The 26,312-nt window shown below is 48.2% G+C and overlaps 1 protein-coding gene across 2 annotated transcripts in view; it reads left to right on the plus strand.

Moving 5' to 3' along the window:
• Positions 1 to 1,783: 1,783 nt before the first annotated feature.
• The window catches only part of LGI2 (leucine rich repeat LGI family member 2), a 31,872-nt gene continuing 7,343 nt past the window's right edge, over positions 1,784 to 26,312 (plus strand). The window contains exons 1-7 of one of the 2 annotated variants that reach the window (XM_025922107.2): positions 1,784 to 2,004; positions 3,928 to 3,999; positions 5,557 to 5,628; positions 7,988 to 8,059; positions 13,449 to 13,520; positions 14,460 to 14,629; positions 21,047 to 21,211. In XM_025922107.2, coding sequence (XP_025777892.2) covers positions 1,799 to 2,004; positions 3,928 to 3,999; positions 5,557 to 5,628; positions 7,988 to 8,059; positions 13,449 to 13,520; positions 14,460 to 14,629; positions 21,047 to 21,211 — 829 coding nt within the window. In that variant the 5' untranslated portion in view covers positions 1,784 to 1,798. Of the gene's footprint in view, positions 2,005 to 2,350; positions 2,380 to 3,927; positions 4,000 to 5,556; positions 5,629 to 7,987; positions 8,060 to 13,448; positions 13,521 to 14,459; positions 14,630 to 21,046; positions 21,212 to 26,312 lie in introns of those variants that run through there. The other variant, XM_086705313.1, reaches the window with a different exon arrangement.

The following is a 26,312-nucleotide window of genomic DNA, read 5'->3' on the forward strand; positions in this document are numbered from 1 at the left end:
TGAACTCAGTTTTCCCATCTGTAAGTGGGAAAGACCCACTTCTCAGAGTAGATGTGGGAATTCAGTGATGATGAATGTAGACTGATTGACATGGATGCTGGTGCTGGATAGTGCCCTTCAATGGAATGCCCAGCTCCTTCCATGAAGTTATCTATAACAAACTTGCTTTCAATTCCTGAACCTCTCTTGGTGAGTCTGTAACCCCCGTGTTCCATGTGGAGTTACTTCTTTAGGGCTATCCACCCAGCATGACTTCAAGCTCCCTGAGGATCCCTACGGCCTGTCCTCTTGTCCCCTTCCACAGTGGCCAGCCCAGTTTGTGCTCAAAATGTTTGCTGAGGAATCAATAACTGACGATTCCAACAGTAATAACCTTTTGCATTGGGTGCTGCCTTTTCTGGATATATCTGAACATACGAAACTATGTTCCTTGGTTAGTAGCCTGGTGATGGTGCCCTTGATTCCCTACCCTGAGCAGTTTGGGCGATTCACCATTATTTTGGTTCTGCTTTAGCCATTTTATCTCCCCAGGTCACATCACCTTGTGGTAAGATTCAAGCTCAGCGTATCAAACGTGCTGAGTAGAAGAGGGGCTCAGTAGAGCCTGGGTCCCAGTCCCCATCCTGGCTCTGAATCCCATCCCTGCCCAGCCATTTACTTCACCAGCAGCCATTTACTGATGTTACCCGGGTCTCAGTTTCCTCATCAGTGAATTGGGGATATGAATGGGACCAGCCTCAAACAGTTAGGGGATGAAATGCACAGTGCCTAGGATGTGTCAGGCCCCCAATCTCTACTCATCTCTGTCCTTTAATTGGGGTGGTTGCGGTGCCAGTGAGCAAGCACGCTGAGCGAGGGAAAACTTTGGGAGGCATGTATCTGTGCAGCAAGCAGGAGGCAGGCCGCCGCCGAGCAGCAAGGGGCGTGCACTGCTGTAGCAGCTTTTCTGCTCTACGTGCCTTCCCCAGGGAAAGGTGGCGGGCTTCAGTCCCCCCGCCCCCTCCCCGGATGCTGCGGAACGCGCGCCCGACCCCAGTGCCCCCGCCGCGAAAGACGAGCAAAATCATCCCGGCCGAACTCCATGGTAGCATTCACTTCATTTCTTCTCTTAAAAATTAATAAAGGCTGCTCAAAATTCTGTGCTCTTCAAAGCACCCAGCAATGAAGCCAGTTCCCCAGGTCCTAGGGTGTTTTTTTTTTTTTGTTTTTTTGGCCTCACACTTTGTCCCAGCTGAAAGAAGCCCAGTGCCTCCCCCAAATCATTTGGAGCCCTAGGAGGGACAGCAGCGGGGGTGGGGTGGGGGATGTGAGCCCCCGCCGCTCAGTCGGGCCCCCGGGGGAGGAGAGGGGGGGGCCGTCTCCGGCCAGGGCGGCCCCTCCCCCAAGGTCACCCAACTTTTCCCCGGGCCCGCGGCTACCGGGGAGGGTCGGGAGGGTCCGGGCGGGGCGCGGCGGGGGCGGGCACCCGCCCCGCATTATTCATTGGCCAGAGCGGGCTGCGGGCGCGAGTGCTGATGTCAGGCGGGCGCGAGTGCGGCGGGCGCAGCGGCGGCGGCCGCCCAGCGAGCCCGGGCTCGGGTGGGGGGGCGCGAGTGGGGGTGGCGGCCAGCATGCTGCTCGGCTGCGGCTCGGCCTCCCACACCCGCGGCGCCCTCGTCCTCGCCAGCAGCGGCGGCGGCGGAGCAGCGAGCGGCGCCCGCGTCTGCAGCGGCGCAGGGTCCGAGCGCGCGGCGCGGCGGCGGCGGCGGCGGCCGCGGCGGTGGGCGCCGGGGCGGGGAGCGGGCGGCGGGGACCCGGCATGGCGCTGCGGCGGGGCGGCGGCGGCGGCGGCGGCGGGGCGCCGGGGCTGCTGCTGCTGCTGAGCGCCGCGTGCCTGATCCCGCCGGGCGCGCAGGTGAGGCGGCTGGCGCGCTGCCCCGCCACTTGCAGCTGTACCAAGGAGTCCATCATCTGCGTGGGCTCTTCCTGGGTGCCCAGGATCGTGCCGGGCGACATCAGCTCCCTGTGAGTGAGTGGGACCCCTCCAGTCCCCGCCCCACCCTGCGCCCGCCGCCGCCGGGGAGTTGCCTCCGGCGCTGGGACAGCGCGACCGCGACCCCGCTTCCCGGCCTCTTTCTCCGCGCTTGGGTGGGGGCGCGCTGTGGGACGTGGGTGGAGTCTCGGGCCCAGGGGAGGGTGGAGGGAGCCCGAGACCCAGAGCCTGGGAGCCCAGCCCAGCCCCCTGTGGCAGTGTTTCTTAAAGTGTGGCCCGCGGGCCAGCTGCATCAGACCCACCTGGGGGAGCTCGTGCCAATGCAGATTTCCGGGCCCGCGTTGAATGAAGCAGGGTCTCAGGAGTGGAACCTTGGCTCCACTTGGAGTCTGCATGTGGCGTCCCAGGTGATTCTGGGGTGCGTTAAAGTTTGAGAGCATGTGGAGGGGGGAGGGGTGGTTGTGTAGGGGCAGGAATGTGCCCCCGAGCCTGACTGGAGTGAGTGTAAACAGGGGAGCGAGCCTGACTGGAGTGAGTGTAAACAGGGGAGCGATGAGGCCTCACTGTCCCACCTCGCGCCTGGGGCGGTGGTTTACACCGTGGCCTCCTCCCGACCGGTCCACACCGCAGGTCCGGAGGGACCCGAGCACAGGCATGCAGCCTCAGGAAGTGGGGGGCCACCTCATGAGGCCCTGAAGAGGGGAGCACTTCGCTGGGCAGAGCCTAGGGCACCCAGGCCAGTGGCCAAGTGCCGGAAGATTTCTTGCCCTGAGTTCACAAGGGCTTCTTGCCCCCTCTTCCCTAGCACACATTAAGTTGGCCGCTTTTTCAGCCTTGGAGGAATTAACGGGAAGGGCCCCACCTTATTTCTTCACCTGCTAAGTGATGCCTCCAACCTGCCCTCACACAGCCCCGAAAGCCCCACAGCCAGGTCCCATTGACAGTGGAAGGGGCTGTTGGGCTATATCTTTACTGCTGGGAAAGGTTTCCTGCGGAAAGAACTTCCTCCTTCCAGGCCAAGGTGCTGGGGTGATGCCCACCCAAACACAGAGGCAGGGAGTCCCGGGGGTGAAGTTCTTCATGTCCTTCTTACTGCACTCCCCTGCCTCCCACCCCAGGCAAGGTGCAGGGCTGAAGGGATTCTCATTTGCATTTACAGAAACTCCGGAGGGTCTGGCCAGCAGGAACCGAGAGCCTTTTTGATTCCTAATGTTGCTAAGTCAAGTGACAGGGAGGATTCCAGAAATTAGAATTCCCCTTGTTAAATGCTTTAGAACGGCAGCTGCTTAATTGCTCTGCATGTTAACTGAAGTAATGTTGAAATAATGTATTGAGGTCCTGCTGTGGCCAGAAAGGATAGGGGACCTGGTGGCACAAACAGTCAAGCCGCTTGCCCCCGCCTTGACCATTATGTCTGGCAGATGGCATTGCCTCCTACCGCACATTCCAGTTCAGGTGTCTCTTGGGTTTTTCCCCAAGGCTTTCACAGTGCATTTAACCAGAGGTGCTCTGAGTGTCTTTCAGAGATGTGTTCCCAAGGGGAATGCTTAAACCTTCCCCGGAGTTTCCCCGGCCAACGTTAATGCTGTGTCTACACAAACAGAATCCTGGGCAGAGGTGAAGTAATTATCCATTTTCAGCCAGGGCCTCCTGTAGTTCAGAGAAGGAAGGGAGGGGATTGATTTAAACTTGCTGAGATAATGTCTGTGGAAGGAGCTAGACTGATGGTAAAGGCTTCTATTATTCAGACTAGTTTTCATATTGATCCAGTTCGTTGGAAAATGGCTTGACTCTTCTCATTTCTATCCCTGAGAAGCCCCCGCTGGTTGACGATTTTAAGCCTCATTTTTGAGTGGAGGAGTTTGAAATACAGGTGGAGAATATGGCCGGTTGCCCATCCTGCGATCACTTCTGAAAGAGACCTAGGCCTTGTTTTGCTTCTCTTTTGCCCGCAGGAGCCTGGTAAATGGAACGTTTTCCGAAATCAAGGACCGAATGTTTTCCCACCTGCCTTCCCTGCAGCTGCTGTGAGTATGGGATGTTCTCTCTGAAAATGGGGCCCCCGGAGGTATAGACCTGGGAGGAACCATCCCTGCCCCTTTGGTATCAGTCCTTCCTTAAATACCCCCAATAAATCTCAGTGTTAGCTTCCCCTGTGGTGTCCCCACCTGACTGAATCTCAGGCTCTTTGCTCAGTGTCTCCTTTTGGCCCATGTTTTCCTCCAGGACTTATCATAGATCCCAACACCCGTGTTTGGCAACAGGAGACGTGATGACATTGAATGATGACCCAAATTTCACCTAAATGAAGCGTTTTCCAAACACCTCACTTTAAAAGAAAACCTGCCTTTTACACTCTCGCTGTTGGCTCTGGAAATAGAAGTATTTTTCATTGACTGAGGATATAAGCTATCAGGCAGCATACTATCCATTTATATGGAAAATGTTATCTGATCATCTGATCAGCCCTACAAAGAGAGTATTTTTAGCTCCCCATTTGACAGATGAGAAAATTAAGGCTCAGAGGAGTTAAGTAACTTGTCCAAAATCCCAGCCGCTTTCTAACCCACACTTGTAACTGCTCTGTATCCAGCCACTCTTGGCGAGAGCTCATGTCATGCCTGGCATCCCAGTCCCGTTATTGTTTGCTGATGAAAAGAAATGTCCAAAAAGCAGTTTTCAAAAGCAAGTCAGTGATAGGCAAAGTCATGAGCACATAGCTCGTTCTGTTTATTCTGTTTCTTAAATTTGAGAGGATGTTAAAATCAAGCAACGTATTCCAGAAAACATGTGAGGGATGGATCACTTCTCATCCTAAATAAAGTTAACGTGGATAGTTCTGTTCTTGAAATATTATGGACCTGCTTCTGACCTCGTACTTAACATTTTAAAAGCTGTCACTTTTTGGAAATTGTGGTTCTATTAAAATATACTTTCCATATGCGGGAGACACAATTTCAGGCATTTCACCAAATAGACTCAAGTGGTGACGATATAGATTCTGTGAACTTTTACCAAAGAAGCTTACGTGGTGACTAATAGGAAACTATGTGCTGATAAAGAGACTTCTGAAGATTTCTTAAACTTTTTTTTTTTTTTTTTTTTTTTTATTTCTCATGGGAATGTATAATATGGTAGAAAGGAGTTTTAGTTTTTTCAGTTTTAATTTTTGTGGTCTCAGCTGTGTGACTTTGGTCAAGTCACTTCTCTGGGCACACATTTCTCTGAAAACAGAGTTGGGTTAGGTCCTTTTAGATCTCTGATTCCATGGTGGCTCAGGCATGGCAAAGCATTGGCTGGCCATTTAGTTGTGCTGAGCGTTGGCATGTTTTGAGAGAATTTACTGAGACCCACGGGGGGTGGGGTGGAGCAGTGGGGTGACCCAAAAATCTAGCCAAAAGGACTCCACTTGCGATTGCCTGCCGGCATCTGCGAGTTGGGCTGTGCACCTATGGAGCCAGGCTTGGGCTGCAAAGAGCCCGTTTTTGCCGTGGATCAGAATGTGGCGAAAGAAAACAGAAAGGGGCTTCACTGTGTGGTTCCAGGTATAAATCTCTGCATTGAAATCTGTTCTGTGTTTTCAGATTGCTGAATTCTAACTCATTTACAGCCATCCGGGATGATGCTTTTGCTGGACTGTTTCATCTCGAATACCTGTAAGTTTTGGGCTTTGTCTGTTTGCTGAGCGTTGGGTATGTCCATCGAATCATTCTATTGCTGTCCAAGCAGGAACAGCATCTCTTAGAGAGCTTAGGGGCGGACAAAATGGAGGACACCCCACTCTCTTTTCAGCCCTGACCTTTTATAGTTTACTTGTGTATAAACATGCTGGGACAGGAGGAGGTTGGAGACAAAGTGGGTGAAAGCAAACAAAGGAGGAAAGATATTCACTCATTCTCTGCTGACATTTAATTTGGCATGGACTAAGCACAATTGGAAATTGCGTTGGATATTTTTACCTCTCATAACTAGGCATGGATTTGCTGATCGGCCAGAAATAAAGCTGAAGGCTTCTGAGGGTTATTTATTTTTAAATAAAGTCTCCCTATATGGGGATATAACTTCACGTTTTGAATTTGGCTATCCTATTTCCCTTTCGCAGTATCTCCCATGAGCTGCTGATGAGAGTCTAATTGTATTTTTTTCCTCTTTAAAAGAAGAGGTTTTGTTTTCTTTTTGGACGTGCAGGTTGTTCCCCCTGGCAGAGAGCTTTGCCCTTGTTGTGATTTTGTTTCCCGGTTTCTTTTCTGATTTGCCTTTCCCCCCTTTCATGTCTTTTCGCCTTTTAAATGCTTCCATCCTTGCCTTTTGTAGCTTTGTAATAATATTAGTCCTGCTATCAGATGGGATTTCCTTATTCAGCATTCAGAGGGATTTTTAAAGGCTGGTCTCCGCTTTCTTATCTGAGGTTAACAGGTAGATGTTTGAATTCTAAACGCATTGTGGGTCTAAGAAAACTCTGCTGATTTTATGTCCTTAGGAAAGGTGTCTCTGAAGGAATTCTTTCTCCAGAATACACATGATATGTAAACTTTCATAGCAGCCTGATAGTATACAGAATATGGAAAGCGGGTTATGACTGAAGTGCTAAGCCTAACTACGTTCTGTCAAAGCACTTGAACAGCTGATGGGGGTAGCACATGTAAAGCTCTCAGTTTTCTCTTGTGAGCAGTTCATCTTACTGCCAAGGTTACTGAGGGGGAAGTCCGCTTATCAGCCTATACCGAATTCTCGTACTCAAGAGACCCCTGATTTAAAACAAATAAGACATCAAATAAAGGTCAGTATAAGAATCAAGAACTATTTTACCAACTAATGGCATCGTGTTGCAAAGCCTCTCCCTTGGACCATCTCATCAAAGACCCTCTTACATTTGATGTAATGGGATGCCATAAACTGAAATTTAGTTCTCTGTGGTCCTAGGGAATAGTCACAGTGCATTCGCTTTATGTATTTCCCATGAAGACTTCAAAGCACAGTCCGGGTTATTATTGCAAGGGCCTGTGTGCAAGCCCTAAGCCATTTTAGCACAGAGCAAGAAGTTTGGCCCATCCTCAACTTCATTATGTTTCCTATTTCCTAGTGGCTTAGAGATCTTGAGAGAATTCCTGCCTTGTTACCCATTTGCTCAGAGATTAGGCTGTATGGGACATGCTGAACTCGAGTTTGCCTGAAGCCGAGCTTACTGGAATTCTCCCCCAGCAAAAATTTTAACGCAGAGACGTAAAACAATGGGCTCCCCTCAAGAGACAAGGATATTAACAAGAGTGTTAATAGCCAGGCGCTGTAAACTCTAAGAGGGTTTGAGTGGGGAGAATGTCTGGAAGCTTTCCAGCCTTGCAGAGATGGAAGAATTTCTTGCCTTTGTATTGGGCTTTTTTCTCATCTTTCCCCCCAAGATGTCTCCCCCCACCCCCCCAGCCATGTTGCCAGCTCTGAATGTGAGGACTTCCATGCTGCTTCCGGAACGAGCGTAGGACACACACTCGTGTGGACGCATTCTTGCACACAAACCTGGCTCCCACTTGGAATCTGGTGTAGCTGACCTAATCCTTCAGAGAAGGATTGCTTTATTTATTTATTTATTTATTTATCTATTTATTTATTTATAAAACATGAATGTTTTATTTACTTTTATTTATTTATTTGTGTTTTTCAGAGATGAATGTTTTAAATTCATAAGTGCTTTTAGAATTTGTTTTGGGGGCAGCTGGGTGGCGCAGTCAGTTAAGCATCCGACTTCGGCTCAGGTCACGCTCTCTTGGTTCACGAGTTCGAGCCCCACGTCCAGCTCTGTGCTGCTAGCCTGAAGCCTGCTTCAGATTCTGTGTCTCCCTCTCTCTCTCTGCCCCTCCCCGCTCTCCACTCACACATTCTTTCTCACTCTAGAATAAATAAACATTAAAAAAATAATAAAAGTGAACGTACTCCACTTAAAAAAGAATTCATTTTGAATATCGTTTAGAGAGATTAAGTGGAGAAAATTTGGTGGAATGATACTGCTGTTCTCTTTAGGTTCATTGAAGGGAACAAGATAGAAACCATTTCAAGAAATGCCTTTCGTGGCCTTCGTGACCTGACTCACCTGTAAGTCCTATGAAACGTGTTGCGAGATGCTTGTTCTTTCTTGACTGTTTTGTCCATATTGTAACATTCTCTCAAGGAAACTAAGTTCCAGGTTGCCCGAAGTGTTTTGTATTGTTGATCAGACAGCAGTCCAGTGTGGTTACTCATGCACTCAGCTTAATTATCTTTTCCGTTACCCTGAATTGCCGTTATGGGCCACATGACAGCATGTGAAACGAGGAGCCGCGAGGGCCCTCTGTCCAGTGATGAAGAAGGTAGGAAGGACACTATCACGTATAACACACCTGCTGTGTGCCTGCGTGCCTGGTGAGCCTTCTCTTCGTTACCTTTGTGAATCTCCATTTTACAGATTTGGGAACTGAGGCTTCAGTTAACTCACTGAAGAATGAATGCAGGATCAAAATTTGGATGAAATGGAATAGAGACGTTTTTGTGGTTCCTCTAATTTGAATGCAAATAGCTTTTTCTTTTATGTTGGATTAATCTGCAGCTTAAGCTAAGCTCTCTGGCTTCTTTAATAGCTTTCTGGAGGAAAAAAAGTTAAACACAAATTGATTTGAATTGCCATATCAGAATGAGGCAAGTACACATACTTGGCATGTTTAGAAAACTGGAAAAAAATTGCAGCTGTGTTCATGAAAATGTAAAAATAGTCGTTTTCTTGGTAAGAACCATTTATTAGCCAGGAATCAGGTCCTGTGTGCATGATAGATACTTTGTGATTGAGTAAGATAACATGTCTCATCTCTGTGATAAAAAGAAAATTGGGAGATTAGGAAGATTCTGAATAGGGGTGTTGGGCAGGGGTGATAGTGCCTTCAGCAGGTGCAACCCTGACCGAAACACATCGAAAGAGATGATCATTTACCGCAAGCCCTGATACAGGCAAAGGTGTCAGTCAGCAGGCTCGACGAGCACTTGATTCTGGAATCCTACCAAGCAGAAGCCCTGTCTGAGTTAAATAAACCTCCTAAAGTAAGCGGATAAGGGAGGAGTGCAGGAGGTCCAAACGTCTGGATCGGCACCACCGATCCTGGAGAGTGTCAGCCTCATGTTGTCATTATTGCCCCAGGTTTTCCTTCTTTCTGTAAAAGCCTCATTTTGTTGTTGCTGCTGTTGTTTTGTTTTGTTTTCAGATGGAACCCAGACACCAAATCCCCACATTCCTGTAGAGGTTCAGGTCATGGATTTGGAGTCACATAGACTTGGGTCCAAATCTCAAGGCCACCATTTATTAACGTTGCCTAGCCTTTGTGGACCACAGTTTCTTCATCCTGGAGGTGGGGGTGATTATACTGACCCCACGGGATTGCTGCATAGAGTGGGTTAATGCTCGCTTGCAAAGCATCCAGCCCATTAGCCGTAGTAAACGTGCAAAGTGTGCTTGGAGCTGCCGTCATTATCATGGTCAACAGCAACAGCACGGCCCCCCTGCACTCATTAAGAAGTCTCCATTTTCTCCATGGACTGCTGAGTACCCTTGGCAGTTTGAGTGGCCAGACAGGGTCTGCTAAGAAGACAGCTGTGGGTGTCTGGAGAGGAACAGCTGTGACCAGATTGATCTGGTTCCCAGAAGTCAGGAATGAGAGGCTTTGCTTTCGAGCAGAAGCTCTGGCCAGATCACGAACGTAAGCAAAAAGCCACGTGACTGAGTTAGCCCAGGTGTCAGCTTTCCTTTGACCCATTGACTACGGGTCCTTGGTCTGAAAACAGGCGTGACCATGCAGCAATGTGCACGTGTATTTGCAGATCTTGGCACAGGTTTGCTCAGAGATGCACGGACTTCTATGCGGGTAGATGGGTGTACATGCTGCGTGTGCACGTAACTGTGCGCACGCAGTGGTTATTTGTGCACGCAACCACATGTGTATAAAATGTGTGCATGTGTGTTGAGAGGCACCTTCTATTCTGTGTGACGAAGAGCCCTTTGCTTGGGTCCGGCGTACTTCTGATGCATTCAGGTGCCCGTCCCAGTGCATGCTGCCATTCTACAGTCAAGCCTATGGAGCCTGGCACTCCCCAGCTCTCCAACCTCATGTCCTGAAATGTCCTCAGAACACTGATCTCTCCGTGGACCCCGGTGTGCACCCAACCCATCCCATTCCTGGGCTTTTGCTCACATCCTGTCCATTGCCTAGGATGTTGTATTTTCTACCTTAGACCTCCTGTAATCTGCTCTTCCTTCAAAGTCCAGATTAAGTTCTCTCTCCCCCACGGAGCCGTTCTTGATCTCCCCTCTGTAACCTCCTTCTTGGTTGCACATACCCAACCCTGTAAGTAGCCCTGGCCGTACTGGTTGGTACTGTTTCGTGATGTCAGTTTTATCTCCCCAGCTGCATTGAAAGCTCCCTGAGGACAGGGCCCACGCAGATCTTTCATTAGCCCTGCTCTTCTCCCAGCGTCTAGCACAGGGCTGAAAGCTAGCAGCACATCCCTGGTCGATCCCTGGTGTGATTCCCTGGTTGATCAATGGGTTCCTTACTGAGCTGGATTTTCCACATATACTCTGCCTCTGGGCAAGTCAGGTGACTTCTAAAGCTGACTCCGTAGGTTGGAGACGTAGGTAGGAGTTAAAGCATTTAATACTTTGTTGAAAGAATGGACCAGTCCTCCCACCTGCCCCCAGTTTTTGTCAACTTCTAAAGCAAGGAGGTTTGCACACCGCTTCTCCAAAACTCACTCCTATGCTCAAGGAAGTCACTAGATGGAATTTGCTTAAGTATCTGGTTTGTATCTTTTTATGAGTTTTTCCAGCACCTACAGACTCACCTTCTTGTTCTCAAGAAACATAGATCAGGTTTCAAAGCATTGAAGAAGCAGTACCAATCTGTAACTAAGATCTAGGACATTTATTTTTCAGCAGTCCTGCAAAGCCCAGGGGACAGGTTGCTGTTAAGTAGTTTCAGAAATGAAGTAAGTGCCATAAATTTGTAGGCAAAATGAAATGGAAAGGGAGATGGTATGCACTTAGTGTGACTGGAGTGGATAGTCCATCTAAATAATTTGGCTTTCTGAAATTGAATGCTTGGAAAGGTTGCTAAACATTCTACATTTTTGGGCTTCGAACTTGCCATATATTCTTATCACTTGGGTACAGTACATTTCAATTAGCTAAAAATGTCTAGCTAAATAATTCACCTTTAATTAGCTAAAAGAATTTTTGGGGCTTTCCAGAAAAAGTGACCATCAGCCAGTAAAAAAGCAAAACAAGCACCTTCTTTTTTTTTTTAATTTCAGAAAGCTACTGCCCGACAATGTTCAGCCTGATTATCTATTCAGCCTGTTTTCCAACATCTTTAGAAATGTACCCCTAAATCATGTAGGAAAGAAAGGTAAAATAATACATGAAATTGCATTTTAATCCATTTGTGGTTACGTAGGCAGGAAGGGACATAATTGTGAAATGTTCAGGTTTCCCCATATTCTCTTGGTATATTGCAGCAAGAATGTTTGGGTTACACATGGGCTCGAAGCTTTCTCTGCGAGCCGCTGGGTCACTGTGATGCACACAAGGCTAATTTCATATATATGTTTTAAAGGGGTTGGTGCTGAATCGCGTACGTGTTTATCATTTATATGTCTTGCTGTTTGCACTCACGTGAATAAAAGAAAACAAAAGTGGGGCGCCTGGGTGGCGCAGTCGGTTAAGCGTCCGACTTCAGCCAGGTCACGATCTCGCGGTCCGTGAGTTCGAGCCCCGCGTCGGGCTCTGGGCTGATGGCTCAGAGCCTGGAGCCTGTTTCCGATTCTGTGTCTCCCTCTCTCTCTGCCCCTCGCCCGTTCATGCTCTGTCTCTCTCTGTCCCAAAAATAAATAAACGTTGAAAAAGAAATTAAAAAAAAATAAATAAATAAAAGAAAACAAAAGCAGGCATCAGTCTCTTGGCTGACTCACGTTAGAGCACGATGCCCTGGGGAGAAGCACAGGCTCGATGTACATCTTTTCAACACCCAGCATCTTTCTACGTCAACAGCCCAGCACCACGGACATTCATCTTCAGCAGGATGATGACAGGGCACTGCATGATCCTGAATCATCAGAAAAAGCGTTGATGGTAGTCATTCTTCCTGGAGATGAGGAACAGACTAGGACATTTTAGATCTTCAAAACTAAGAGCAATGCAAAATGCTTTCTGGTCAACCTTCGCTAATGAGAGAAGAAACCGATCACAATCGGTTGCTCCCTAAACACTGTAGTCCGTTGAAATTTTATATTATCATGGGGTTAGAGCTGAGAGTCTTTGTGCAAAAGAGTATTTACTGAATCCTTTCTTAGACTCACAAGTAATAGAATTTGCGTAGATGGATTGCGAGGAAACTTCTTGGACAAGACTGTACATCTTTTCTTTGATCATTCTCACCTCAGTGCTTCATTCATTCATTCATTCACTCACTCAGTAAAGGCTTCCTGAGTACCTACTATGTGCCAGGCACTGCTTGGATGCCGTGATACAGATGTGGACAAACACAATCTCTGCCCTCGTGTTGCTTATGTCTGGGGAGAATACACAGCCATAAACAGAGAATTAAAATATGTGGTACACGAAGCGACAGTCGTGCGGTGAAGGTCAACCGAGCAGGGAAGGGAGCTGGTAGAGGTCAGGGAAGTGGTGATCAGTGAGGACAGACCTAAAAGGGATGATGGCGTGATCTGTGTGGGTACCCACAGGAAGATCGTTCAGGCAGATGAATCACAAGTTCAGGGGCCTCAGGGTGGGAGAGTGCCTTATCCATTTGAATAGCAAAGGGGCCAGCGTGGGTATTCGAGTAGTCAGAGATCCAGTCTCACAGTTAAGTGGGAGTGGGGGTAACTATAGACAATAGTCTTGCATGACATCAAAGGGACTTTGGCTTTTATTCTGAGAAATATAAGATGCCATCCAACATTTGACAAATGTATATATAAAGAGCTTTTTTTTTTTTTTTTTTTTTAATTTTTTTTTCAACGTTTATTTATTTTTGGGACAGAGAGAGACAGAGCATGAACGGGCGAGGTGCAGAGAGAGAGGGAGACACAGAATCGGAAACAGGCTCCAGGCTCTGAGCCATCAGCCCAGAGCCCGACGTGGGGCTCGAACTCACGGACCGCGAGATCGTGACCTGGCTGAAGTCGGACGCTTAACCGACTGCGCCACCCAGGCGCCCCAAAGAGCTTCTTTTAAAAACAAAGCAAAAAGTACATTGTACTCCAGCATCTATCATGCTGTCTTTGTGTCACAAAACTTATTTCTTTATCTCAGTATCAATGAGCAAAGCCAGAAATTGAGCCATGTTGTGCTGAAGAGGTTTAGAGAGAGCTCTGTTTTAAAGCATTAGCTTTGTTTCAGGGGCTTTGGAGCGACAGGGCCTGAGGATAATAACCACATTAACATATGATTTTCTTATTCTAGTTCTCTGGCCAATAACCACATAAAAGCACTCCCAAGGGATGTCTTCAGTGATTTAGACTCTCTGATTGAACTGTGAGTAAGGAAAATGCTTGTGTCCAAGTTAATCACGTGTCATTGTGTCCAAGTTAACCATGTCTTTAATGCCCCCTCTCCCCCTCACTGCATTTCTTTTATGTTGCAGTCAGAAATTCGTGACAGGGGCGCCCAGGTGGCTCCGTCAGTTGAGCATTTGACTCTTCATGGAGGCTCACGTCCTGCATGTGGTCATGAGCTCAAGCCCCTGAAAGGAGCGTGGAGTCCGCTTGGGATTCTCTCTTCCTCTGTCTCTCTGTCCCTCCCCCATGCATTTTCCCTCTGTCTCTGTCTCTGTCTCTCTCTCAAAATAAATAAACATTTAAAAAAAAGAAATCAGTGACAAAGAGTGCATGGTGGGAAACAATATATAGTTGGTATTGTGTTAGGTCTTGCCATGTTGGAATACACTTAGTAGCGTTAGGTCATTGGCAAATTAAGCTCGCCAGGCGTGAGGTTTCCTTTTCCAAGGTAGCGTATCCCTCTGCTGTATCTTCTAGTGTTTGGCACTTCTTACCGGACGTTGTTCCACAAGATCTTAATGTTTCGATTGTGTTCGTGAACGCTACCTTCCTGTAATGTCCTGGCTTTGTGAGAGTCTGCATCTGTGGGGGGAGGGGGGAACGTTCTTCTGTCTACCCTCCCCCATTTCCAGCCTGGCATGGTGACCGTTTCAGGAGAGTTTGGAGAAATAGTGGTATGTCAGCTCCGAGAGCTCTCTGTAAGTTACAGTTAAAATCATGGGCACTGAAGATCATTAAGTAAAGTCAGTGATGCGCACAAGAAATAGGATGCATTAAATACAACATTCTTTTAATTTCTCTTTTTTTGGGGGGGGTATGAAATAGATCAGGATGTTAAATCATCGTATTCCTGCTGAAACATTTCAGGCATGTCCATTTCTCCAGGTATGTGTTTGTGTTTTGTTTTGGATTTTAGAGACTTAAGGGGCAATAAATTTGAATGTGACTGCAAAGCCAAGTGGTTGTATCTGTGGTTGAAGATGACGAATTCCACGGTGTCTGACGTCCTGTGCATCGGTCCCCCCGAATATCAGGAAAAAACGCTAAATGATGTGCCGAGCTTCGACTACGAATGCACAACCACAGGTATTCAGAACCGCTCTCGTGAAAGACTCTTACTGAGAGGAATCCCTTTGTGTTTCGTTTCTATCATCCACAGGAACCAGAGAAAAGTGGGTGTAAACGTTTTCTATCCAAATTATTTTAGGTGACATTTAAGCGTTCTAAAGGAAATGAACTGATGTGGTCAGGAAAACATCTCAACAGTTCAGGAGGATTTTTTGTTAAGTGCCCTGGCTTGAATTGTGATTCTTTACAAAATTCAAATTTCTCTGAAGGTTTTTTTTTTTTTTTTTTTTAAGGGCCAAACTATGAACTGGCAAGTTGGGCATAAGAACATTTGCAAATGAGGTTTCACGGAAAGTCCGTGCAGAGAGGGCCACATTCCTGCTGTCTTGATTGACTGTTTTCACTGTTCCCTTGATTGAATAATAGGAAGTTTACTGAACGTGCAGCTAATAAATATGAGACTTTAAAGTCCACACATTGCTTTCGTAGTTCCCTGTAAAAAAGAGGTAACTGGCTGTGTTGTAACCAATGGCAAAATGGAAATAGACTTGAACAAGTAGTTATCTAAAGAAAAAAACCCACATTGAGGAAAAATGTAAAGGAAGTTTGATTTTGCACTTTTCCAGGACCTGCCTCGGGGTTTCCATGTATACATTTTACAGGTTATGAGATAAAATTAAAATACTAACTGCCTCCAGTGTCACACCTTGTAGAGAGCAGGTGAGTGCCTCCGTATGAAAGGCTTAGGTGGAGTCTTCTCCAGCTTCTGAAACCAGATTATAAAGGAAAACAGATCAATCCACAGTATGAAACCTGCTTACCAAACTTACAAAAATAAACATTTAGGCTGAGAGTTGATATCTACAAAGCCTCGAGGCATGTCAGTGGGAACAGCAGGAATGAGAACTCAGAAAATAGTTACAGAAACTCAGAGGCAAAAAAAACCCTCCGAGAACAAAATGTGACGTTTAGGCCAGCCCTACTGCTGCCCTCCAAACAAATAAACAAACAAGAACTCATAAAGTAAAAACTGTTTCCAGATATCTCTGTAAATAAGGAACTTTACAAGTTCACGTGTTTTTGAAAGAAAACCGCAAGTCTTGTGGGATGCCCTTGTCTTCCGTCGTTGAACAGGAGCCTATTCAGCTGTGTAATTGGCAGGTGCCCTTTGCCAGCTGAGGCCACTAGCAGGTTATTTATTATATTGTAGAGCAGTGCAATAAATCAGAGGTCATAGTCAATGACATTTGCACCAAAAGGTGGCATTCAAGGCCATTTGGTGTGAAATGCCAAACTACAGCTCACCGGGGCTCCTTTTCGCCTCTTCTCCAGTTTTTCTGGCGAGTTCTCTGAACCCCCAGGTGAAGTGAGCAGCTTTCCCATTGTTCTCTTCACACCTGCCTGAAAACTCTGCCAGTCTCTGGGAGGAATAGCATGGGTATCGAGGATCTGGGGACAGGGAATAATTTATATGAGAGAACATCATTTCTGACCTTAGAGCCTTGGGGACGGTTATGGAAATGATCTGGGCTCTGAGAATTGTCATAGGAATAGACGGGGCTTGGAACCAACCTTGGTCCTAAACCCAGAACCCATGATGCAGCATGAGCCCCCTAACACATTTTAGGGCATCCTCTCTCATATATATATTTGCCTTTGCTAAAAAGCTTCCTACTAAGATTTAGATAGTCGGCAGTCCTCCCTGGTAACAGGGAAGTGATGATTCTGTCTTTGCTACTGTCTTATCCCTTTGAGACTCATGAACAAATGAGCTTTTGCTTATAGTTTTCTCCATCAAGAAAAAATGGCGGAACCAAGTTGTGTCCACCCCCAGGGATAGTCCCTGCCTTGTGCCTTGTAAGGACTAAGTCAATACATTCTGAGGTTTTTTGTTTTGTTTTGTTTGGGGGTTTTTTGGTTCCTATCTCCTGCTCATATCAAGGCTCATTCTTTGGTGCTTTATTCAAGGCTGGAAGGGAAATGTGCAAGGATGATGGCAGATGGAAGGAAAGCCAAATCTGAGAGTCCTGGTACTATTATGGCATCCTCACTGCATTTTAGGGAAGAAGCACATCGTCTGAGGGCATTGCTTTTTCTCTTAGCTCAGATTTTCAGGAAAGGAGTAAATTCTTCAGGTGGAGGAAGGAGAGGAAGATACTGTTACCATTGTGTTCTGGCACCTGGGTGTAATGAACATGGCAGAACCACCGCCGGACTGTTTCAGCTTCTAGATTAATCACAGTCTTTCCATAACCCTCTGCTTCAAGTCTATTTTTAACCGCCTCAAAAATCCCTGTTACCTATTCATGATTCCCCATGTTAGGAGGATAATTCACTAAATTCCTTGGAGTGAATTTTGCATCCTAATTGTCCTGTTAGCTTCCCTATTTCTGGGCTGATGAAAAGCAAAGAGAAATAATGCATTAATGTGCAGTTTCTCTCCCAATAGGATCAGCATCATGTATAATTTATTTTCTGCAAGGGCTATAAATAGCTATGTAAAAATCTGTTGATTCCAGTGGGAGCAAGGCCTAAATTGTGAGAATCCCACTGACATCATGAACTCAATCCAATGTGAATGGGAGTGGCAGCACGTTTTGCAGAGAATGCCATGAAGACTTTACCACCAGCAAATTGATGTCATATCAGTATGTGTATTGTTGGAGAGCTTTGCATAACGAATGTGCTTTTGCCGTTCATGAAAGACGAATTAAAATGGGGATGGGAGAAGATCTTAAAATTCCTCGAGCCCGCCCTCCACCCCTACACATAGTCATCAATCATTTTCTTTCAGACATTTCTTCCTTTTCCTTCCTCCTTCTCTTCTGCCTCCTCCTCCTTTTTTTTTGTGGGGGGGGGGTGTTGCGTAGGTAAGGGGGAGAAGGACTCTCCTATTAAGAATCAGATTTATAATTGCAATGATTTAACAGTCTGTGTGGTGCCAGATAGTCAGCATATAGAAAATATTATGAAACCAATGTTTTGGGAAAACAAATGAAAATAGAACCGTTAAAAAGCTAGATTTGTAAAATGCTGTCTAATTTTGGCAGCTCTCTTTCTCTCTGGGATTTTTTTAATGAAAAACGGAAACTTTTGGGTCTGCCCTTTAAACAGCCTGCGGTTTTCAGCGAATGCTGGTGTTTCTGAGACTCGGGGGTGCGGGTGGGGGACGCGGGTTACGGGCAGGGCAGGAGTGTTGGGAGCCTTCGGGGCTTACGTTAGCAGAAGGCGGGCGAGAAGCCGGATGTGTCTGCCTGGTAATGGAGAGCATGGCGCGGTGTTCTTGGAGCCCTTTGCTGGAGCAGACGGTAACTGCCGCCAATTCCCTTTCTCCAGACATCTGCAGGTTGAGTTTTGTGCGCCTTTACTGTTTGCTGCAGCGATGCTGCTATCTGGGGCGGGGGTGGGGGTGGGGGTTGACAGAGGGGTGGGGCTAGCAGCCATTGTCATTCTTCCCAGGGGTTCCGGGGTCACTGTTACACAGTATACGAGGCTCGCCCACGGAGCTACTGCGTAAAACTCCCCAGGGCTCACTCTGTAGGAGGCTCCGTGCTCACACTTAGGCTCTCTTAGTCTCTACCGCAACTTCATGAAATAGGTGTTACCCTCCTTTTACTGATGCGGACCCTGAGGCTCAGGTTTCTTGCTCCAGGTCGCAGAGCTACAAAGACAGGCAGGAACCTAAAGCCTCAGTTCGTCCGGATGCTCCACTCCGGATGAGGGCATCCACTGCTGACACTTGTCCCCACTCTCCGTCGGCCGCTTCTTGCCGTCAGGGTGCAAAGGCGGCCTCCTTTCTGATTCTCCCCCTTCTCCCTGCACCTGTGTGCATCACACGATGACCCCCAACTTCTTCCCCACACAGTTTTCAGAGCGGGCCATGGGGCGGGCAAGGCCAGCCCTCCCACACTTCTAAGCCAGGGAAGCATTTATTATGCACCTCCCGTACACTCAGAATGGGGATAGGGACACCTCCAAAAGTTAATAGGTATTGCGCACTCACTTTGTGGTACGCACAACTCTAAGTGAGTACGAATGATAACATACAATGAGGAGGTTAAATAACTTCCCCAAGGTCACTCAGCAAGGCCGTGGAGTCACAGCTCTGCCATGTTATCTTAGACACCATTAAAATGGACACTTCCTCAAGACACAGCCCAGTGGGGGCTAGGACAGAGGAGGTAGACTGTCCTTTCTCAGACCTCGATTCCGTGTTGATGAAGCACCCACTATGTGCCGAGCCCTGAGATGGGCCTTTCTACCGACACTGTCAGTGTGTCCCTGCCATCAAGCTTGGCAGGTAAGAATCCCTGCCCCCATATTGCACATAAGGAAACTGAGGCCTTGTAGGGGCAAGCACACAGCCCAGAGTCTCAAATGCGGGAAGTGGATTCAGGGGGTCTGACTCTAGGCACTCGTCCCTGTGCCTCCTGCTGCCCTCACTGCCTCAGCCCTGCCCCCGTCTCCCCCGCCCCTGTTACCTGCTCTGCTCAGCCCTGCTCCACTCTTCCCACCTCAATACTCGCTCAGCTCAGCGTCTCTCCCTCCCTTTCCTGCCTCTGCCCCGTCTGCACTTCCTGCCTTTGCTCACTGTTGAGTGGCCTACCCCCTTACAGCCTTTCTCATTTGACCTCTTTCAAGAGGCTTCCGAGTCAGAGTTATTTCTGAAGTGGCTGCCGTAGGCTTGTGCCGTGGGAGGTTCCCGGGAGGGTCGGACCCAGGCCTGACCTCACAAAGCCCTTGGTTCAGGAGGCACAGGACACTGGCTGTGTGGCCCTGGCCAGGCGCATGCGCTCTCTGAGCTTCAGCGTCTGGCCTTGTAAAATGGCCCGGGGCTGTAAGATCTTCCCCATTTCTCCAAATCCAACGCCGAAGTCGCTATGCTGGAGATTCAGTCATCGTGAAGAATAAGATTTAAACGGCAGTGCCTAATATGAATCCAGTGAGTTAGGAAAGAGTCCTGGGTATTGGCTCCAGGAAGGCTTTGCAGAAGAGTTGGGGCTTGTGCAGGCGGGGCTAAGGATGGGTGGGGAGGAGATGGTCAACGCCAGGGTTTTCTCATAGGAAAGACTTCCCTTAGCCAGACGTCCACCATCTTTTTACCAGGGTGCATTTAGCCTGCCAAAAAGCAGCACACATTGAAACATCTCTAGCAGAAGAAATCACTTACCTTAAACTTTATTAGTGTTTTGGTGTGTGTTTGTTTGTTTTTAAATTTCTTCTTCGTTTCTTCTCTGGCTTCCCCACACGCTCACTGTCCTTGTGTCCTGGGGCAAACTCACCCCGTTCCTTGGGAAACTTGTACATCCTTACCAAGATAACACAGTGAGTCAGTGGTAGCTCAGGGGAGCAAAAGGGATGAGGAGTGTTAGCGCTAAATGTAAGAATACAACACGTGGTCAAATAAGACAGTTCTGTGTGGCTTGAAAATCTAACAGATCTGTAGTAATTGCTCGTTGAGCTGCAGAACACTGTCCAGATCTCAGGCATGGCCACTTCTTACGGCACCGAGTCCAGTAACTGGTGAACATACTGGTTAACTTCCCTGCACTGTGGGCTTTGTAAATTTCTGACACTGTATCAGAGCCTTTGGTGTGGTTTCCGAAACTGCAGTGTGCCCTTCGGGCAGTTTACTTTAAAAGAATTTTTTTAATGTTTATTTTATTTTTGAGAGAGAGGAACAGAGCATGAGCAGGGGAGGGGCATAGAGAGAGGGAGACACAGAATCTGAAGCAGGCTCCAGGCTCTGAGCTATCAGCACAACCCACTGCGGGGCTCGAACTCATGAACCATGAGCTCGTGACTGAGCAGAAGTCAGACACTTAACCGACTGAGCCACCCAGGAGGCCCTGGGGAGTTTACTTTTGGTTTTGAACCTGGAGTGGGGGTGTTTCCCCCCAGGAGTAAGGCACAGCGTGGGAATATAACAGGGTTATACACAATCGCCTTGGCAGGTAAGCTTGAAAAACTCCACACAAACAAAATGAAACAGGTTTTTTGCTACCAGGCCGGTCCAAGAAGGCTTAGAAAGACAGCATTTCCCAAACCGGTGTGACCACTGCAGCTCTCTTCCCGGAGTAATTTGCATGATCATTTCTGGAATGTTGCTATGGGGTGGTCTTTTGTGGTTTTGAAAGCCAGGTCTCACCGAAATTTGTGTAAAACTTTGAGATCCTGTAGCCAAACGGTGAGCTATTTGTCTCAGAGAAGAGAATGTAGAAGCTGTGCATTCATCATCCTGTACAAGGCAGAGAAGCCTTCTGGAATCAACCAGAATGAAGCACGCTGTGAGGTGTGTGTTGCTTCTCTCCGGTCCTCCCTCCTTCCTGGTCCTCTTCACGTCCAATGATGGAAAAGGGTAGAAGGGTGATGGTGGATGATAATTCCCACAAGGGATCTCATAGAGACTTTTTTTTTTTAACTACCCATTCCCAGATTTTGTCGTTCATCAGACTTTGCCTTACCAGTCGGTTTCAGTGGATACATTCAACTCCAAGAACGACGTGTACGTGGCCATCGCTCAGCCCAGCATGGAGAACTGCATGGTGCTGGAGTGGGACCATATCGAAATGAACTTCCGGAGCTATGACAATATCACAGGTATGTTGTGGCTTTGGTCAATGTATCCCCCTCGTTTCATTGTGGCTGGTGGGCGAAGAAGCATTCTGTCCTCCCCAGGAAGGAAAAGCTGGGCTCTCTGACTTGGTGAGAGTCGCGGAACACATTCCAGCCCGCCCTCGTCTCTCTGATTCTTTCTCGACTTGGTCAGTTATTGGTGAGAACAGAAACTTAGGGTGGTGGTCTTATTTATTGTTGCTGATTCTTTCCAAACGGAGAGGTGATGGGTCGCGTGTTGTAGGAGGGATTTTCCGGTCGTGGTGAGAAGTCACCAGAGAATCCCTTAATCCTGATCACTTGTGGCAGCCTAAGACTTCAACAGCTTTTCAGCAGCCCAGTGATACCTTCGACTTTGGTTAAGCTGATTGTTAACGAATATGCTAACACGCACGTTCTCACGCGTACACGTGCACATGCATGCATGCACACACATGCCCACACTTGCCAGATCCTGGTGGTCGCTGCTTCCTTCTCACAAATACAAACACAGTAAGAATAAATGGCTGTCTAAATTCGTGCCTTTGGGTTGAGACCTAGTTAATGCCTCTTTCAACGCTGTCAGGAACCCATTGTCTTAGCGCTGCTAAAAACGGGCTACTTGCTTTGTAAATACTGGGTAAAGTCAAAATCATCTTTTAGAGACGTCTTGTTTATCAAGTGCAATCTGATAATAACACTGACTTTATAAACAGCACCACGGTGGCCTGTTACCCTGTAAGAGGCTTGCCCTTAGTGGTTCCCGATTTGGAGTTAGAGCAGTGTTTTGCTGCTGCAGCCAGAGAAGCATATCAGGTAGAAATTCCAGATTAGGAGACTCCTAGGAATCTCTCGGGTGCAGCGCGGTTTTGCAGCAGGTGTAGGGAGGCGGAGAGAGTGCCGTTCCCCCCCCTCCAAGAACAGAGACGCTAATGAGCCTAATTTCTGCAGCACTGAGAGGTCTGTGAGACACGCGAGCACCTCCGTAAGCTCAGAAGATGCCATGTCAGATGAGCCTCTGCTATTGGGCCACCTGGCTTCCTAGTGCTGAGTTCACAATCCCGAGAACAGCCCCTCTGGCTTCAAGTGCACACTCAGCACAGAGCGCTGCAGGTGTACCGAGGAACCCAGAGTCCATGTTCGAGGCAAAAAGGAGGTGGAGGGGTGGGGGCTGCTATCCACATGCTTTTTGCTTCCCTCTTTTTGCAGACTTGGAGGATAGGTGAGGGATGAGAGCTGGCCCCCGTGCTTTGTGCAGGGGGTTCCACACCAGGGCTTGTTGCCAAGGCTGGTCGCGGGCCCGTGAGGTGCCAGGCGCTGGTGTATCTCATTGGAAGCTGGCTGCAGCCCCTTGAGGTATTAGTGCGGGTTGCCTGCCCGCAGGGGGAGGACCAAAGCCCCTTTCAATAGAGAGGCGGCGGACAGATGATAAGGAGCTCAGGTTTTGAAAACGGATGCACGTGGCTTGTACTCCTGACCCCGCCAGGTACTAAGAAGTGGCTGTGGCTTCTGAGGCTCAGTTTCCGCATCTGTAAAACGGGCAACACAGGTACTTTATATGGATATTTGTGCGGATTCAAGGAGTGCCAGGCACAGAGCAAGCAGCTCTCAGTGCCGGCTTCCTTCTCACACCTTTGCAGACAAAGAGAGCAGGGCTCAGGCATGTTGAATCACTTTGGGGGCAGAGCTCAGGGCCTGTCACTGATGCATCTCACCCCTTTCCTCTGTCAGGTTGACCTGGGTAGGAAGGGACAGCACGGCCCTCCACTTGCCCTTCTGACAGTCTGCAGCTGGTTGCATCCCGACAGTCGTCAAGTTATTCATTCATTCATTCATTCATTTGTCCACAATGATTTCTTGAGCACTTACTCTGAGCTAGGCATGATGTAGGTGCTGGGGCCACAGCAGTGAACAGGCCAGATGAATACCTCCACCCCCAACGGGTTTGTACTGTCATGGGAGCGAGAGATAAAAAGAAAGGCAAATAATTATGATACAGATAACACAGCAGATGGCAACACACTAAGAAGGGAAAGGAAGGTGGGGATGGAAGTTTTGAAGAACCGGCCATGGGAGGGTTGACGTTTTAGACTGGTAAAAGCCTCGTGGAGAAGACGGGTGGGACATGAGGGGTTGGTCCATGTGGACAGTGTGGGGAGGAAGCATTCCAGAGGCCACGGCAAGTGCAAAGGTCCGGAGGCAGGAGGGTACCTTTCCTGTTGGGGTCATCCGGGGGGCCATTCTGGCCTGAACAAAATGATCCAGAGGGAAAGCTGCCGCAGACAAGGACAGGTTAGAGGAACCTAACAGGTTAGAGGAAGGAGTTGGGTTTTTAATCTGAGTGCACAGCTTCGTGCAGAGGTCGGCAGGGCTGCCCAGGATGAGGCAGGTGCCCGGCACAGGGGGCTGGGCTGTGAGTAGCCTGTGGCAGGGACAGGGGACCAAGGTAGAAGCAGAGAGACTGGTTGAGAAGCTGTTGCAGGAATCCGAGCAGGTGCTGATGGCCTGGGCCGGGGCGTGGGTTGGGGCAGCGGTGGGTGGGAAGCATTCAGTGAGGTCGGAGTGGGTGTGGCCAAGGTGAGAGCCAAGGTGGGGCCTTTTTAGTTTCTGGGGACTCCTCAGCCCCTCGCTCTCAATCTAATGAGCGCTGGGCAGCCCCACACAAAGCCCACCTACATCCTCTTCACAGCCAAGCCTGAGAAACGGGTTACAACAGTGAGGTAGTTAAACTTGTGAGCTCCAACATCAGGCAGGTTTTCGATGAAACTGGCTCCAGATCTTTCCAGCTAGTGACCTTGGCAAAGTTAGTTTGGTTCCAAGAGCCCCTTTCATCTGTAAAATGGGATCATCGTCGGATTGGACCCACGAGAATTGACTGGGGCCCGGGGCAGACGGGCACGTAGTAGGTCCTCAGCGAATATTAGTTTTGTCACCTGGGGATAAAAAAAGGGGCAGCCCTCCTCCCCCCTTCCAGAGCCTAATTCTTTCACTTCAGCTAAAACTTCTCCATAACTTTCATCAGCATAGGAAAGGAGGGGCCAGCGTAGAATGACCGAGGGAGCAGGGGAAGAGGGTGATTCCAGAAACAGCCTGGATCCCTCGGTGCAGGAAGGAGTGTGGTTCCCTGAGCGCGGCCTGGCGTGAAGGAGAGCCCTAAGTGCTCATGAGCCGGGCACATGACAAATATACTTGCTGTGGCCTCTGGAATGCTTCCTCCCCACCACCCTGCAGCCGCTTGCCTTGAACAAGACCAAGGGAAACACGGACTCGTTTTCCCCTCACGGGCCATGCATGTAATTTGTCATCTTGTCTGATCACGGAGTGATCCCAGAGTCTGCGAGGGCTGGGCACGGTCTCCTCAATCCATGCCTGGCCAGACGGGGGCCCTGAGGACTGGGAGGGGCACCTGCGTCCCCCTTTGCAGATCGTGATGCGCATGCGCGGGAGGGACGGCTTCAGCCATGGATCTGCTGCTGCTGGGAGGAGAAGGAAACCCACTGTGACGCTCACCCCAAGATTTCACACTTTACGTCTCCTTTTTCTCTCTACATCTCTTCTCAGCTCTCCTGTCTTTGGTTTATTTTGTTTGCCTTTTGATTTCTAGGCTCTACTCTCTCCCCTACGCTAAGACACACACACACACACACACGCACGGTGATTTCTGCCTCTACTCACAGTTCTATAGGCTAAAAGTGTTCGCCTGGACAGAGGTGTTCTGGAACATCTCCAAGAAAGGAATTCTTTCTGTCTCTCTCACAGCGCCCCGCAGCTGAGACAGACTGGCAGGCCTGTGGGACACTTCTGGGTCGCAGGGACCTCCATAGGTAGGCCACTCAGGAAGGGGAGCAGGAGTACACACTCTGTTGGTGTTGTCAGGGTGGAGTCAGGCGGCTTCCGAAGAGCAGTTCAGTAGTTTAAATCCAGAAGCCTTAAAAGCGTGCCCAACGTTGGGGCGCCTGGGTGGCGCAGTCGGTTAAGCGCCCGACTTCAGCCAGGTCACGATCTCGCGGTCTGTGAGTTCAAGCCCCCGCGTCAGGCTCCGGCCTGATGGCTCAGAGCCTGGAGCCTGTTTCCGATTCTGTGTCTCCCTCTCTCTCTGCCTCTCCCCCGTTCATGCTCTGTCTCTCTCTGTCCCAAAAATAAATAAACGTTGAAAAAAAAAAAAATTAAAAAAAAAAAAAAAAGCGTGCCCAACATTTAGCACGGCAATGCCTGCATTTAAGAATACCGCCAGATGGTTTTCAAAAAAGACTACAAGGAAGCATGTTACGTACAATAATGAAAAACTAGAAATAACTGCAATGTCCAACAATAGGGGATTTGTTAAAAATAGGATACACCCATGCGATGGAATACCATATAATATTAAAGCTTCAAGTTCTAGAAGGTGCAATAACAGGGGAAAACGTTTACATCATAGCAGTCGAGTCAAAAAAAAGTAGACTATAAAAAGCCCACGTATCCTATAAGCCCAAATTTATTTTTAGTTTTAATTTAAAAAAATGTTTGAACCCACATTTATGTTTTTAAGTTTATTTATTTATTTTGAGTGAGAGAGAGAGGGAGTGTGAGTTGGGGAGGGGCAGAGAGAGAATCCAAGCAGGTTCTGCTCTGTAAGTGTAGAGCCTGATGCGGGGCTCAAACCCATCAGCTGTGAGGTTCTGACCTGAGCTGAGATCAAGAGTCAGTTGCTCAACCGACTGAGCCACCCAGGTGCCCTGGAGCCGAAATTTATTTTTAAATTTTGAATTTGGGTATGTGCACAGATTAACGATTAAAGAAATTTATCAAGATACGAAGTGTTATTTCAGCATTTGCAGTACGAGTGATGTTGGTTTTCCTCTTTGTGCTTTTTGGTATGTTGGTAGTTGAGTGTAGACTCGAGCCAGACTACCTGGATTTAGGTCCCCGGCTCTATCACATACTCGCTGTGTGGCCTTGTATAAGTTACTTAACTTCTCTGTGCCTCACTTTTCCCCTTATAAAATGGGGATGATGATGATGATAATACTGGTCTCATAAGGTTGTCGTAAGCATGAAATGAATAAATACATGTAAAGTACTTAGTATAGTGCCTGCTCAATAGTACACACTTTTTAATGGTTAC

The sequence above is a fragment of the Puma concolor genome, chromosome B1, assembly GCF_028749965.1.
Source record: "Puma concolor isolate L17-30 chromosome B1, mPumCon1.1.hap2, whole genome shotgun sequence".
Lineage (NCBI taxonomy): Eukaryota > Metazoa > Chordata > Mammalia > Carnivora > Felidae > Puma > Puma concolor.